At 39.0% G+C, this 17,701-nt stretch overlaps 1 protein-coding gene across 2 annotated transcripts in view; it reads right to left on the bottom strand.

Moving 5' to 3' along the window:
- LOC149164291 (ARM repeat superfamily protein) overlaps nucleotides 1-17,701 on the bottom strand; it is a 275,018-nt gene that overhangs the window by 104,901 nt on the left and 152,416 nt on the right. For both annotated transcript variants that reach the window (XM_089432017.1, XM_089432016.1), the window contains one exon: nucleotides 4,413-4,544. In XM_089432017.1, coding sequence (XP_089288143.1) covers nucleotides 4,413-4,544 — 132 coding nt within the window. The remainder of the gene's footprint in view (nucleotides 1-4,412; nucleotides 4,545-17,701) is intronic.

The following is a 17,701-nucleotide window of genomic DNA, read 5'->3' as shown; positions in this document are numbered from 1 at the left end:
TGCAGCCCTAATCCACAGTCAAAGAAGTCCCATCCGCTGTAGTCATGATAAAGCATAAACTCGGATTGTTGTAGGTGACAGCATGGTGATAAGACAATGTTACATAGTGAAGGAATGAATCTACTCTAGATCAACTTATAAACAACTGGGTGTTTGAAAGAACTAACAGCACAGTCAATCTTATGATGCTTGAGCCTATCAGATGGATAGAGCTACTATGTTGAGGGTTAGTCAGATAACAAGGATGTAGCATGGTGATGGTTGCAGCAAAGTGATGATGGATGCTATATGATGAGTACAACATAGAAGTCATTGAGTGCAGATCTGCAATGAGTACAACATTGGGTGCAGATCCGTGATAAAGAGCAACTCAGTGACAAGAGCAGCACCATGAAGTGCATAGCATGGACATGATAAGTGTAGCATGGCACAGTACGTAGAGATGCAACAAGTGGACAAGATGCAGCACTATGATAGGTGAAGGAGTCACCTTGGAGAATCAGTTGAAGCAAAATGTCTTTAACTGATCTCATATAGATATAAAAAGTCAAAATGTTGACTTCTGTTGTAAATGTATTATCTCTCTCTCTCTCTGCTAAACTATTGAGGAACATAGAAGAAGAATTTATCAAGGGTTTCCCCACATTGGGGTTTGTCCCTGGCTAGCATGCCACATCTTGTGTCCTCTTGTCTTGGCTTGTCTTCTGCGATTTATGTTTATGTTCTATCTGCAGTTTACTTTAATGCTGATGTGATTGCTAATCTGGAAAAGACATGGAGCTAACTGTGAAAATTGAAATAAATTGCTCTAAGCATAGAACATACCTAAAATTAATAGATAATGATATCAATGATCATGCTTTTCGTTTTTAATTTGTTTCAGTTATATGATTCATCGATTTATATTTTATATTTATAAGTTTTTAAGACCTCGACGTCCCCCCACGTTTCCTAAAAATTGGTGGGGAGCTTTTGCATAGACCACTCCTGTGTGTCCCCGCTCCCTTGCCTCCTCATCCCGGAAACTTGGTGGAACATTGGTTTTTATTATTAAGCAACAGTGAGAAATTCTAAGTATAATAAATTTTGTCAAACAAGCGAATCTATCTAAGAGAAATACTGGCAAAAATTATCAGAGGGATTTTAACCTCCCTCTAAGAAATCACGACACTTGACTGCCTCTGAAAAGATAATCGTCCAACCAGCTCTGCGTAGGCCCAGCGTCACCCTAGCGCAATCCCTCACATACTCTGCTTGAATCAGTTGCCAATCCAGTCCTTCCTAGCACTCACTAAAAAACTGTTTCTCCAACACTCTAGAAAATATTCCCGACCTCTGGAACTGAGAACGAGATCCTCTTCAGCTGGATCGAATTGCCCTCTTGAGGCTCTGCGCAACCTCCTAGAGGAAATCTCGGCCTCCTCTTTTTGACTCTCCGAAACTGGAAAATTTGCTTTGGCCTCACTGTCTCTACCCCTTTCTTCTTCCCTTCTCTAGCTCAAACTCTTCTGGCAATTGTTTCTACTCTCAGGAAAATCACACTGCCCAAGGAAATCGATCTCAAGTGTCACAAGTGTGTTCCTCCATCTACTCATCGACTTCTTCATATAATCTCATTGTGGGACTTCAACGGCCAAGATTAAACCTTAATCAATGGTTGAGATTATTTCCTAGTCGATCCGTGTGAGTTTCTAGATAATTTTCACCTTTCTCAATTAACACTGATTAATTAACCAATTTCCCTAAATTTAGACTTAGGAAATATTTAAAAATTGGTTAATAATCTAATTCAGACACTTCTCAGTGGAATTTCCAAAAACGATTTCTAGGTTACGGAGAATTCTTGTGTTTTAGCCTCTCCACAAAGTCTCGAGACTAGAACACCTCCAATGCTACAAAAACAAACACTTCACCTTCGTTGCCTTCCCAATGTTGTTGGTAGTGCCTTCAACCAAGCTAAGCGTTAGCTCCTCCTAAGTGGAATCATTCTATAGGCACTCCCATCCTAGAAGTGTGTCTACCCCAGAAATCACTTGGATGAATGTATGTCGTTCCTTGGTAAACCCATTGAGTGTTATACACACTAGCTCGTAATCTATTGGCTTCTCTCCTACTGCAGCGAGTTCATCTCTGACAGACTAAATCTTGGTGAGATAGGTGGTCACATCTTTGCCCTTGTTCATCTTGACAATCCTCCGCTTCTCTATGAGGATCATTTTCCTATTCTCTGACGAATCCTGGTACAGCTTCACGATGGCATCTCACATCTCCTTTATTGTTCTCTTTTTTGCAATATGTGGAACAATGTGATCCCTGACTCCATCAACGATCATCCTCTTAGCTTTGATGTTATCCCTTATGTACTCATGAAATTGAATGGGATTTGTTGGCACAGTAATAACTGTTGTGGCAAACTCCTTCAAGTCATGCTCGTCTAATAGAAACAACATTCAGGCCTTCCAGATATGAATATCAAAGTTGGAAGCTCCATCTAACCTATGCTGATCTCTCAATCCTGCTACCGCCATCTCTAGAAATTCCACGAACTCAAATACACTGGAGAAATTAATAAACTGGGTTGTAATACCCTTGTGCTTTATCTTCCAGGCCCTACGCTAATTTACTCTGCAAAACCCTTTTGTTGCAAACCCTCTGTGCTAAATCTGCTTTGCGAAATTTGATATGTCCAGAAATCCTTTCTGACAACATCACTACCTATTGTTGCTCACTGAGACAACTCGCACTTTCTCTGGATCAACTCCCTAAACTGGAAATCGAATTGTTGCCTTTGAAACACACACTAGTTGATTGGCATGCACAGATCTGATCTTCAGTGCATTGATCTCTTTGATCTGCACCAACCTCACTCTAGATTTGCTCCAGTCTAACTTAGCTCTGATACCATGTGAAATTTCCACGAATCGCAGTAATTGGATATTATTCTCCTCACTTATGTAGTTTATTTGTCTTTTGTTAATTATTAACGACAAATATCAAATAACTAACACTGCAATTCTTCACAAATAAAAATATGCTACGGAATATAAAATACTGGAATTGAGAAATAATGCACACACAATAAATCTAACACCAATATTTTTGGACAATAGTCCCTAGAAAAAACCCAAAGGGAAAACCAGTGCAGTAGATGATGGTTTTATTATTATTAATCTTCAGAAATTTGAGAGTACAATGATCTACTTGCCTAATACTAGCAAAGCTTCGGCAAATAATAGTCTTGCTGGAAATATAATCTGGAGACACACAGTCTCCCTCTGTAACTCGATCTAGCATCTCCCAACCAACTCGCACTCCTTCTGGTTATTCGCACTAGCTTCCATAAATGCGCATTGCTATCTCCAAGAAATTCGTACAGCCTCTAGAATCTCTCTTGCAAATCGTTCTTCCTCTAGCACTGTCCTTGGCCCACACGCTCTGCCTCCAAGTGATAGGTTCGGCTCTGGTTCACTAAAATGAGCTACTCTATCGCACACTATCAAACTGGCTACTCACACTAGTGGAATATGGCCTCCTTTGCAGATAAATCAGCCTCTTGTTCCTGTCACTCAAACACTAGAAATCTAAGGAAATATCCTCTAGGATCTTGCCCCCAAATCTCTGTTGACACCCCTCTGTCGATGTCTCCCTGTGCTTCAACTGCACCCTTGTTGAATCACTACAACTGGGTAAGTTGAACTACTTGTGTCTCAGCTGTCTTCGATGTCTTCTCCAAATCCCATCGACTTGCTCTTATAATCTTTTGTTGGGCAACCAACGGCCATGATCACATCTCAACCGATGGCTAAGATCATCCTGACTCCGTCAACTCACTTTTCAAAAAGTCTCTAGATAAAAATCGATTTCCCTCGATTAATTTGATTTAATTAACCAGTTTTCCTAAGTTAGACTTAGGAAATATTTAATTATTGGCTAATTAATCTAACTGAGGTGTTTCTAAGGCTTTTCTCGCGAAACATTTTCTACGTTTTGGAGATCTCGTGTTCCTTAGCCTCTTAGACACCATATAGACTAGACCACCTGACAGCTGCAACCAAAAACTAACATTGTGTATGTACATTATCTAACAAGCAAGCAACAATACTTTGCTTCTACCAACGTTGACAATCATATGACTACAACTAACGATGTTTATTCCCATAAAGGGCAAGATAAAGGACATTGGTAGATATGTAAGAAAATAATTTTAAATATACAAATATCATAAGCCATTCTTTCTTAAATGCAATATTTGCTAGCTTTGTTAAATGTATCGACATAGATGTACAAACCTGAAAAATGTTTCTAATGGAAAGGGAATATGCAATCATAAAATGAAATACAATGATAGATCAACAATTAAAGGGCAATTGGGTCTGACTCTAAAATAACAAATCCAAGTGAATATTTTTTACCTGCATTGCAATCAAGTAAAGTGACTCAGCAGCTTGCACTCGAATTTCTGGGTCCTTCTCTGGATCACGCTCATGAGAAAGTGGATTAGCTAACTCAAGTGGCATTTTGTTTGTATCCTCTTTGCTATAGACCTGAAATAATGTAAACAGTACATACCAAGTAAACATTAAATGATATAAAACAAGAACTAAACGATTGAGAAATAAAATAGTTAGACAAACAAAAAGCAGCAATATTTAAGAGATTCTTGCATTTATATGAGCAGTAAGCATTCCACTTTCTACTATCATATGAAAGCATACAACCATACTCAACATGTTCTTGAGCACACACAAAGGTAAAAGCATACATGGAAAGTGTAATACATAATATGCTCATCTAGGTGTCATAACAAAACAACTTCTTGTACCACTAAGGACCACCTATCAACACAGTCACCCTATGTTACAAACTTAAACGTAATTTCCACTACATGGGGATCCATACTCAGTCCATGTGGAGACTTGTTATCCTGCAAATCTGCACTAGAAAATCCAGGGAACAACCTGAAGCAATTGGCCTATTGTAATAGCTAATTACCTCTCTGTATGGACTGGTTCTTTTCCAGTCACAAGGGGTGTCCCCAGGGATCGTATGCTGTCAATAACCTAATAAATCTGCATATACCGCAAGTGACTAGCAGACAAGCTATGTGTCTTTTGAATATTTGTGAGAAACCAAGAACAAGGGTAATGTTGTAAACTATTAAATTAAGTATGAGGAAATAGAGATTAGGTTTGTCAACAGATTGCAGCTGTGAATAAAATAAAGAAAAGAAATGTGCACCTTAGGTGAAAACAAAATCAAAATAAGTGCACTGAGGCCAACTAACCACTGCAAAACCATAACAATTATTCAACCATGACATTCAAAGAGCTGCAAAATATGGCGTAATCAAACCCTATCTGTATATCATTCAAAAGATTGTTTGCATCATGATCATAAACATAAGACTGGCTGCAATAATCAAAAAGGTACACAATGATGACAGCAATGTGTCGGATCTGGAGGCAGGAAGATGATGGGATCTGCTCTGTAACCTGCTCTGAAAAATTCATCTCCCTTTCACTGTCCTCTCAATTCTGATCTTACGGAAACACAGGAAAAACCCTAAACTGGTACACCATAGTTTGGAATGAGAGAGAAAAGAGTCAATCAGGAATGATGACCCACAAGGCAAGCCAACTGAAACTCAAACTCACTTTCCAAAAAGGGCCATTGGCATACTCTTTTCTCCAAAATAATGCTGTCTATAGCTGCTAAATTAACTAAATTCTACGCAAGCCAACTGAACCTCAAACTCACTTTCCAAAAAGGGCCATTGCCATACTCTTTTCTCCAAAATAATGCTGTCTGTAGCTGCTAAATTTAACTAAATTCTACCTGGGAATAGTCCCAAGGCATATCCTCACTGCCTGTAGCATGTAAATCGATGAGGTACACCTATCTAGCCTGCTGTAAAATCATCAAGTCACACAAATCTTGCCTGCTGTAACTACTTGCTACGAAATCCAATAATAGGCCCACCAATATGACCAGTCTCAAAGCTAATCCTATGCTAACTCCAAAAAAAACCTGCCAAGAATAAATGACCTTAGCTGACCCAGCATTTGGCCATCAAGTATTCATCAAGTTTGTTGATGAGTAATTGAGGCTGTTAGCCACACAAGTAATTGGAGATTCCCCATATTCTCTGTCAGGTCTTGGCCATAAAATTATTAAAAAAAAATAGGGTAAAAAAAATTATTGGAAAAAAAGTTATAAAAAAGGGGTTAAAATAAAAAGGTATATATATGTAAACGAAGTCAAAAAAAAGTTATAAAAAAATTTAAAACTAAGTCAAAATATATATTAAAAAAATAAAACAAAAACAGAAGTTAAATATATAGAAATAAAAATAAAATCAATTGGAAAAAAAAACCGTAGCAGCCTGACGACCGCACAGCATCCATTTGCAGGGCAGCTGCCACACGCAACTTCCGAAGCACCCACCACATAACCACCGTCATTCAAGTCTGCAGTTGTCTGACACCTACAACTGTCAGCCGTTGTACGCAGTGACAGCATTGGCCACCGTCCCTGCCCGTTGTCTCACCCAATAGCCTACTCGACTGCAGTCACCGTCAACTTTTGCTTGTTGAGAATTCAATAGGGCAGTGAATATGTTAATTCTCTTGAACTTGATAACTGTTTGTGTTACCTTTTAGGCTTTTACCTTATTAGCTTTGCTCATTATTATAGTGTGAGATACATCAAACAACTACCAAAATAATAAGAACAGTGACACAGTATATACACTGCAAGCCACAGCCAAAACCCCTCCTCTTGAGGGGAAAACCCTTAAATCTCTTCTCTTCTTATGGATCCTTCAATTGACGAATACCATGACCTAGTGATTTAGACAAATAACCTCCAAGATCAAGATCAACTCAGCCTCCTATTGCAAGATCTTTGACCTCCTACTTCAGATCCGAAATTCTATCTCCCAGCGATTGCTACAACTGTTGTTGCTCCTCAAGAAGACTTTCATCTTCTTCATATGGCCTCCTTTCCCATTCATTTGCCTTTCCTTGAGACTTAGGGCTAGTAAGATGCCCTAAGTGACCTTCGTTTCACTTCATTTCTCTTTCCTCCAAGATCGAACCAAAGATAACCCCAACGCAGAAACCCTAACTTTGACTTGCATGTGGGACAGAGAGACAACTAACCCAAGCACTTCAACTTCCTTCGATTTCCTCTTCTTCGACCTCTCTTTGTCCTCTTCTTCACATAGAAAGAGATGTCACTGAGTGTGTCAAATGGAGGACGAGTTCTTCTCTATATATAGGCTTCTTCAAGGGTAGATGTGGCTCTTTATGTAGGCCGACTTGACAACTTCTAGGCTGACTTGATCTTGGGGGCCATTTTGACACTTTAAAGACAAAAACAATTTTTTTCTTTACAAGATACAATATATGACAATGACTCTTAAACCTAGGACAAATGCTAGAAGCACTCAATGGGTGCTTGACCTATAAAAGAACTTGAGCATGAAACCCATGCTCCAATAATAATTTCTTTCCATTTTATAATTTACAAGAATACATTTCATACTTATGAAGACCGAACATAGTTACACATTTTTCAACACTCCCTCTTCACTAGGGAGGTATTCATAAGAGGTACACAGTCATTCTCAATTTGAAGAGATCTCATAAAAAGAGTCGGATTGGTAACCCATCTATCTAGCATCATATTTAACCAGCATTGTCACATAGCAAGGCCTTGACTAACAACTCTATCACTCCAAAAGATCAAAGCACAATGCTAGCGAGACCAATGATTTATAGATAGCATCATCATTGTCTCTCAAGGTACATACTCCACCCGGGTGTTCACCGAGTATGACCTTCCCTTGGACTATTCTTATCTTGGGTCGCTAGTCCTCAAAGAATATCGGTCCACAACTACTCTTGTCTTGAATGCCCTACCTCATTCTCAAAGAGTATCAAATGCCAGATGGTTACCCAATCCTCCATTCTTTCTTCCCACGTGAAGACAAGAATGTAGTGTCTATCTCTCCCTCTCAATTAGGGAGGATCAATGTTTTACGACTCCGACTCCGACTCCGACTCGGCCGAGGATCGACTCCGACTCGGTAATGACTCGGTCGGCTCGATTTCAATGACTCGGTCGTTGTAAAAAATAAATTAAATATTTATTTTTTTAATAAAAAAACATAATTTTAAATATTTTAAACATAATTTTAAAGATTTTCATTCATGTTTCCAAACATACAGCATTATAATATAGATGGAAGACAACATATGATCAAAGTAGGCTCATGAACCAATCCATTATATCAAAATGGTACCCAATGGCAATACATAGTCAATTGTCATACATGATCAAAGACTCAAAACAAAATACAAATAACCAAGGAGGCTAGAAATGGCCTCTACAACAAAAGTAAACTGTGATGGTGACCAGACTCCAATACTAGTACTACTGGCTAGTAGCTACTGCCAGAGGAGCCAAGATCATCTCGACCAATCTCTGGATCATCATCATCAGAGTCAGACAAGGGGCCCCATGGCTCCTCCTCATCATCATCGTCTCCAACTGCAACTGTAGAAGTGGTGCCAGTACCACTAGCAGGCTGTGCAGCAGATGCAAGCTGAGATAGAGTAGATATGCGGCTGCGCTTCTGTCGTGGCTGAGCAGAGGAAGCACCTACAACTGGAGTCCTACTCCTTGCTGGCTGTGAGACTGAGGCTGGTGGATTGGGATCTGCATTCAACTGAACAGGCTGAAGTGGATGTTCAAGTTCATCAAGATCCTCATCAGGATCAAACTCTGGTGGACGACTCTCCACTACCCAATCTGATGTTGGATCAATGTCTTCCAACACAATGGGATCTGAATCAGGTCTTTTGTTCAGAAATTGGTTCCGTCTGAGCCGAAGGTTGTATTGGACAAAAACTAGATCATTCAACCGTTTTTGCTCCAAACGGTTTCTCTTCTTTGTGTGAATCCTCTCAAAGACAGACCAATTGCGCTCACACCCAGATGCACTGCAAGTTTGACTCAAAATACGAATTGCAAACTTTTGCAATTGAGGGCACTGGCCACCAAAGGCCTCCCACCATTGTGCTGCAAAAAACATAGGAGTGTAATGAATTATGAGTTAGATGAAGGCTGAAGCTCAACAAAATTACAAATTATATCTAACTTTCAAATTATAAATGATTTAACAAACTTTAGTCTTTAATAAAAAAAGTAAAACTGTAAAACCATTAAGAAAATGAAAATTGAAATTTTTGTTTACCTGGCTCATCTGCTTCTCTTGCAATCTTTGCTAGGTTCTTCCCAAAGGTACCTGTTGCATTGCTGAAGAATGTGACCTGTTGATGTATCTCCAGCTGATCAGACTCCGATGGGATCATGCGTTCAATGCAATCAACCAGTCCATCTCTGACCTCCCCCCTCAAAGCTCCTGACTCCTTAGCTTTATAATGATACCGTGGGTTCAAAAAATACCCAGCTGCATGTATAGGGCGATGGAGTTGATTGTTCCATCTTTCATCAATGATTGCCCAAATGGGCCCATACTTTGCCACTCTATCCTTGTATGCTGTCTTTATTTGCTCCTTTGCTTGATCCATAGCCTCATAAATGAAGCCCATAGCCAACCTTTCCCCATCCACCAACCGCAACACCTTAACTAGTGGCTCAGCAAACTTCACAATCTCTGCTGCCTTTCTCCAAAAAGTTTCATCATGGACTTTCCTTTTCAATTCTCTGCCTTCTGGTTTGTTAGACCAATTGCTTTGATTCCATTCATCACTGGAAAACATCTTTTGCAAGTTTCTATGTTGGGAAAGCATAGATTGCAATGTCAAAAAATGTGTAGCAAATCTAGTGATGGCAGGCCTAATAATATCCTTGCCTCTAGTGTGTTTCCTCATGAGACTCAAAACCAGTGTATGATTGTAGATAAATTTTGTTATGCTTTTGGCATTATCTACAGTGTTTCTGACCCAATCTAATTTTCCAATATCCTCAAGCATGAGGTCTATGCAATGTGCAGCGCATGGGTTCCAAAAGATGGTCTTGTGTTTTTCCTCTAACAGTTTACCAGCAAGAACATAGTTAGAGGCATTGTCTGTGATGATTTGAACAACATTAGCCACCCCCACATCCTCAATAACCTCATCCAATAGCTGAAACAACAAGTGGCCATCTTTTACCTTATCAGATGCATCAACTGATTTTAAAAACATGGTTCCCTGTGGGCAGAAGACAAGAAAGTTTATGATGGTACGGTTTCTTTGATCAGTCCATCCATCTGACATGATGGTACACCCTATTCTTGCCCATGAGTCCCTGAACTCTTGCAAATACTCATTAATGGATTGAATTTCTTTCTGCAAACGAAACCCCCTTAGCTCTTGCATAGTAGGGCCTTTGAATCCTTTTCCAGCAGCATGTATGGCATCAAACATAGGCTCATAATATGGTGAACGAGCAGCATTAAAGGGGATATCAGCATCATACCACCATCTAGCTATGTAGTCACAAGCAGTCTCCCTCAATTCTTTCTTCCAATGGTCATCTAAAGTGGGCTGAATTTGACCTTTACTAACTTCAGGACCATGTGCATCTGATGGAGAGGAGGGAGTGAAATAACTTTTGATAGTCACATCACCCTTCATTCTACCCTTTCCCTTATCTTGAACAGAACCAAAAGAGGGAGGAACATAACGGAAAGGGTTGGATGCCTTAGTTTGAGGGATAGAGGAAGAACCCTCAAAATCATAGTGGGGGTTGGTAGCCATCATTCTTTGTATCTCCCTCTTCCTCCCAATTTCATCCTGTATCTCTTTTTGCCTAGCCTTATCTTCTTTAAATTTTTCAAAGCTGGCCAACAAATTCTTTCTAATCTCCTCAATTTCATCAGAGGGACATGCGGTAATTTGGCCTTTAATCCCTGCCAAGTGTTGTTTCAGCCTATTAATCCCCCCAGGACCTTCCTTAATTTTCCTATGGCAAAACTTGCAATGCATCTGACTATCAACCATTTCAACATATGCCCAAGCAGGATCTTTTGCTCTAGGTGCCATTTTTTTACTAGGAAAACAATCTGAAAATGAAAAAAAAAAAAAATTGATTCAATGTTCATTTATTTGACAAAAAACACTCTCTAAGCTTTCTTGATATGCACCTAAAATTTACTAAGCAAAAACAGATTTATAGAGGTGGAAAAAAATACCTCCAGGCACAAACTCCCTCCTCAAGCTTGCTCCAAGAATCAGCTCCTCAATGCTGCTCCAAATGGCTGCCCAAGAAGCTCCTCACTCCAGCTACAATGCTCCTCCAAGACTCCTCACTGCTGCTCCAAAACAAGCTCAAGAACTGCTCACTAATTCTCAAAGAAGACTCTCACTCAAATGCATAAGACTGCTGTGAGTGAATGAGAGCATTTGGCTGTCTTAAATAGGGTTTGGGAGGGGGAAATGGACCCCAAAAGCATTTAACAAATTACCATTACCCTTTGGAATCCATAAACTGAATTTAACTTTATCAAAAATCACAAAAAAAGTGAAATTTTTCTAACTGTTTCGCTGCCCAGCTGGAATGCATTGACTCGGCCGAGTCATAACGGACCCGGCCGGGTTGACCGAGTCACATATGACTCGGCCGAGTCATATGTGACTCGGTCAACCGAGCCGGGTTGCTGGCCGGGTCAAAGTTTAGGGTGATGACTCGGTTCGAAACGGCCGAGTCGGAGTCGAAACGGGCGGGTTGTAAAACAGTGGGGAGGATACATCAACCAAACCAAGCTTGTCTCTCAAGTACACAAGCTTCTTGTTCGGAAGTGACTTTGCCAATATGTAAACTACCTGCTCATTAGTGGAGATATATTGTAGTCGCAGCACACCATTTTGCACTAGCTCTCGAATATACTGATACTTGTTTATATGCTTTGTTTTTCCATGAAACACTAGATCTTCAGACAAACATAAACAACTGGTATTATCACTGTAGGGTTCATCGGTCCTTCAAACAGGTCGGATAGCAACTTCCTCAACCATACTGCTTCTCTGCTTACTTCACAGGCTGCAACATATTCAACCTCAGCACTACTCAAAGCAATTGTGTCTTGCTTTCTGCTCATCCATGAGACCATGGAGGATCCCAAACTGAAACATCCTCCCGTAGTGCTCCTTCCATCTTGCTCACTGCCTCCCCAGTCAGAATCTGTATATCCAATCAGTTGGACATCATTCCTTCTATCATACTTCAGACAGTAGTGGATGGTTCCTCGTAGATATCTCAGAATATGTTTTGCTACTACCCAATGATCATGCTTCGGCTCCACTTGGAATTGACTGAGAACATTTACTGCAAAGCATATGTCTAGTTGAGTATTCACCAAGTACATCAATGAGCCAATAAGTTTCCTATACTTGGAAGGATCCACAGGGCTAGATTCGGAACTCCTTAGTCTCTTTAAGTTTGTGATCATCGGAGTGGTCATAGGTTTGCAATCCATCATGTCAAACCTCTTCAGCATCTTGATCACATACTTTCCTTGACCCAAATAAACTTCATTAGGTCCTTGCCAGACTTCTAGTCATAAATAGTAATTCATCAACCCCAGATCCTTCATGTCAAATTCTGCTGCTAATTACTTCTTACATTCTTCAATTTGTCCTTCTACACCTGTCAAGAGAAGATCACCTACATATAGAAGAATGATTATAGGTTCTCCATCTACACCCTTAATATAGAGGTTCAAATCAACAAAACTTTTTGTGAAGCCTATTCTTTGTAGGTATGCATCCATTCTAGCATACCATGCCCTTGGTGCTTGCTTGAGGCCATATAATGCTTTCTTCAATCTGCAAACATATGCCTTCCTATCTTTAACTTCGAATCCCAAGGGTTGCTCTATATAGACTTCTTCATCTATTGTGCCATTCAAAAATGCAGTCTTGACATCCATTTGGTGGATGTTCCATCCCATCGATGTTGCTAGAGACTAATGATCGAATCATTGTATATCTTGTTGTTGGAGCAAATGTCTCTTCATAGTCGATGCCTTCAAGTTGAGAGAAACCCCTAGCCACAAATATTGCTTTATACTTATCTATACTTCCATTTGTTGCATGTTTGATCTTATAGATCCACTTGGAAGTAACCACAAATTTGTCTTTAGGCCTAGGTACGATCTCCCAGACTCCATTCTTCATTATAGATTGATACTCTTCATTCATGGCATCTTTCCATTCCTGATTACTTACAGCCTCTTTAAAAGTGGATGGTTCTGCTTCTATTAGTTTTGTCATATATGTAGCATACCCAGAATATCTCTTGGATTTCTTGCTTTCTCTGAATGATCCTTTCATTGCCTCATGACCTTCTACATCAAGTAGAGTAGATTTCAACCAATTAGGTCTTTTTCTTGTTTCAGGGATGACCACAGGTTGAACAGGCTCACTAGGACCACCTTCTTCATGGTGTGATTCTTCTTCCCCCTTGTCAACTTCCTCCTCAAATACCGGAATTTCTTCATCATCAAAGTCTATGGAAAACTCCTTTGATTTCTTGAATGCTATGCTTTCATCAAATATGACATCGCGACTAACTTCTATGTGATGTCCATCTTTCTTGTAGACCCTATAATCTTTCGATGAGTTGTTGTACCCAACAAATGTTCCCTTCATGCCTGAAGGATCCAGCTTCTTTCTTTTGTCCTTTGGTATGTGAATATATACAGGACACCCAAAGATCCAGAGATGATCTACAGATGGCTTCTTTCCAATGAACACTTCTTCTAGAGTTTTGTTGTTTAGAGATCTGTGGGAACTTCGATTTTGAATGTAGACAGTTGTCTTCGTGGCTTCTCTCCATAGAAACTTAGGTAGATCCTGATCGTGTAACATTGCTTTTACACTTTCTTCAATGGATATATTCTTTCATTCTACAACTCCATTTTGTTCGAGATTATATGGGACTATCAGCTCCCTCTTAATTCCAAATTCCTTACAGAATGTTATAATCTTTTTGGATGTATACTCTCCTCCATTATCAAATCTTAGTATCTTGATTTTCTTTCCTGTAAGGTTCTCCACTTCAGATTTGAATTCTTGAAATTTTGTAAATACTATGTCCTTGATTTTCATTAAGTAAACCCAGGTTTTTCTTGACTGATCATCTATAAAAATGACATAATATAAATGACCTCCAAGTGATTTGGGAGTCATAGGGCCACATACATCAGAGTGAATGAGATCCAAGATTTCTTTTGACCATGAAGCACTGCTTCCAAATGGTCTCTTGGTATTCTTACCCAATGCACATCCTTTACAAACTCCTTCATGATCTTCCTTCAGATTAGGAATTCCATCTACTATGGAACTTAGAGTTGGAAGGATTTTGAAATGTAGATGACCAAATCTTCTATGCCAAAGTTCACATGGGCTAATTTCAATGTGAACTAGGGCTTGGGCCACAGGAGATATCAGCCTGTAGAGTCTTCCTTCTCGAATACCAATGACTTTAGCTTGATCTATACTTGAGTCTTTACTCCATTTCCATCAATAAAGGCTACTCTATCACCCTTATCTTCTAGACTTGAAATGGAAAGTAAGTTCTTGTGCAAACCTGGAACAAATAAAATGTTGTTGAGGTGAATGTTGCTTCCATCTTCCAGCTTTATGGAGGTTGATCCAATACCTTTCACAGGATAGCTCTTGTTATCTCCAAGTTCCACTGAATAAGTGGATTTTCCTTTTGATAAGGTCTTCAATCGATTGGAATGGCCAGTCATGTGCCTTGATGCACCACTATCAATTACCCAAATGTCTTCATCTTGGAATGTGCCAGAGAGAGCCGAGAAAATACCTTCGTCTTTTTCTTTGATTAATACCTTCCTTGAAGAAGATAAGAAACTCCATGCTTTCTTGATATCTTTCTTGAGATGGCTTGTGATCTTCTTGATGAACTTATTCATTGTAGAGGAGATATTCATGATGCCCTTAGCTCTAATACCATGTTGAGAATTCAATAGGGTAGTGAATATGTTAATTCTCTTGAACTTGATAACTGTTTGTGTTACCTTTTACCTTATTAGCTTTGTTCCTTATTATTATAGTGTGAGATACATCAAACAGATACCAAAACAATAAGAATAGTTACACAGTATATAGGTTGCAAGTAGAGCCAAAACCCCTCTTCTTGAGGGGAAAACCCTTAAATATCCTCTTATTATAGATCCTTCAATTAATGAATACCATGACCTAGTGACTTAGACAAATACCCTCCAAGATCAAGATCAACTCGGCCTCCTACTGCAAGATCTTTGACCTCCTACTTCAGATCCGAAATTCTATCTCCCAGCAACTGCAACTGTTGTTGCTCCTCAAGAAGACTTCGATCTTCTTCGTATGGCCTCCTTTCCCCTTCACTTGCCTTTCCTTGAGACTTGGGGCTAGTAAGATGCCCTAAGTGACCTTCACTTGACTTCCTTTCTCTCTTGCCTCCAAGATCGAACCAAAGATAACCCCAGCACAGAAACCCTAACTTCGACTTGCACATGGGAGAGAGAGAACTAACCCAAGCACTTTGACTTCCTTCGATTTCCTCTTCTTCCTTCTTCTTCAACCTCTCTTTGTCCTCTTCTTCGCATAGAAAGAGATGTGAGTGAGTGTGTAAAATGGAGGACGAGTTCCTCTCCATATATAGGCTTCTTCAAGGGTAGATGTGGCTCTTTATGTAGGCCAACTTGACAACTTCTAGACCGACTTGATCTTGGAGGACATTTCGACACTTTAAAGACAAACAATTTTTTTCTTTACAACATACAATTTGCCTATGGGATCTTCAATATATGACAATGACTCTTAAACCTAGGACAAACCCTAGAAGCACTCAATGGGTGCTTGACCTATAAAAGAACTTGAGCATGAAAACCATGCTCTAATAATAATTTATTTTCATTTTATAATTTACAAGAATACATTTCATACTTATGAAGATCGAACCTAGTTACACATTTTTCAACATCGATGTGGCAGTCCATGTTGCCATACATCGTCGCCTCGATTTCACAGTTGCCTCCACACAGTCACTCAGAGAATCGTTGACCACTGCCATCTGCCTTTGCCAACAGCGCCAAGCTAGTGCCAGTGTAGCAGACGCAATTTGGAGCGCTCTCTCCAGGTAGTGCGAAAACTAGGGTTTCAAGTGCCAGGGTAGAAAACGCAATCTGGAACCCTCTCTCCAGGCTGCCCTAAAGCCTATAACAACACAATTCGGAAAACTCCACGACGAAGTACTAGACGGAACAAATGTTCCACCTGCTTACCACAAGCACGCCAACCTATCACTCTAATTATGATCCCCCATTGTACATGTTTGTGCCGCCATACCTATCCCCGACTTTGTACGGACTTATCCCCACAAAATGTCATAATGATCGTGGTAGCCACATACCCCAACAAAAAGATTGTTAATTAATTATACATATTATGTATTAATATGCCTCCAATAAATTTAATGGTATAATAAGTTATAAGGGTCCATAAGTTTCAAGTTAAGTATCCATAAGTTTCAATTCAAGGAAAAAAATAGGAAAAAGAAAAGTGACTTACAAACTACTTACAATAATAAAAAGGAGAAAAAGGGAAGTAAAACAAAGGTACTAAAGAATTTTTTAAATTAAGGAGAAAGGTTATAAAGCTAAAAAGTACCTGGTGAAAGTATTATTAAATTAGTTTTCATATTAAAAGTATATAAAGGAAAACATATATGTTAATAAAAAAGGACTTTATTATATCTGGAAGAAGTGGGTCACTCATCTAAAGAATATAAAATCCTTAGTCAAAGTATTATCGACAAATATAAAATGGAGTCTAATTCGGAAATAAAGGAAGATTTTCAGAAACTTCATTAACTTATGATCATGTGCTATTTAGCCAAGTCAAATGTAATCAAAAAATTAGACCCTTGGGATAAAAAACAATATGACATAACCAATTGACAATTAAACATTGGTGATTACACATTTATATCGCAATTCTCAGTTTGATCCCTATGGAGCCATCAAGGTGACGTTATTTTGGGTTCACTCTAGATGGAAACTCTAGGGTCTTTCAGCCTAAATACGAAAAATAAGGTTTTGACATTTTCATACAAAAAGAAGAAAATAACACTACAAGATGTCACATTGAAGCCAAATTTAGTAACACAAGAAGATATACAAAATATTTCAAAAGTAATTTTTCAAGAAGGTAAAATGGTACTATAAAATATACAAAGAGAAATTGACAAAATCACCGCTGAAAAGAATGAAGTAGTTTCTCGGCTTAAACACCAAGTGAAAAATTATTAACTCATATTAAGAAGCTTAAGAAGGATAAGAAGTTGCTAAAAGACAGGCTGGAACAACATGCTCAAGAGGAAGTATCGAAGTCTTGAATTGTAACAGTCCAAGTTGAAGATAAAGGAACATACTGATCCATTCAATATCACAACTCAAGAAGAGGATAATCAAGTTGAGGTGAAGACGTACTAAGATGTTGCAGTTCAGAAGATGAAAAATCCAAATGAAGATTTTGTAACCAACTCAACAACTACAATACCTGAAGTAAATCATGAAGTTGTCACATGCAAAATAAGGGAAAATCAAACCACAAGAACTCTTTATTGACATCTGAATCACAAGACCAGACAATTCAATCAGTGCGCGTATCTATATCACTCA

This window comes from Pinus tabuliformis, chromosome 5_1 (assembly GCF_031772625.1).
Source record: "Pinus tabuliformis cultivar Carrire ecotype Pingquan chromosome 5_1, CPIR1, whole genome shotgun sequence".
NCBI classification, from domain to species: domain Eukaryota; kingdom Viridiplantae; phylum Streptophyta; class Pinopsida; order Pinales; family Pinaceae; genus Pinus; species Pinus tabuliformis.
The sequence above is the reverse complement of the archived record's forward strand: the minus strand, read 5'-3'. Positions and strand labels throughout refer to the sequence as shown.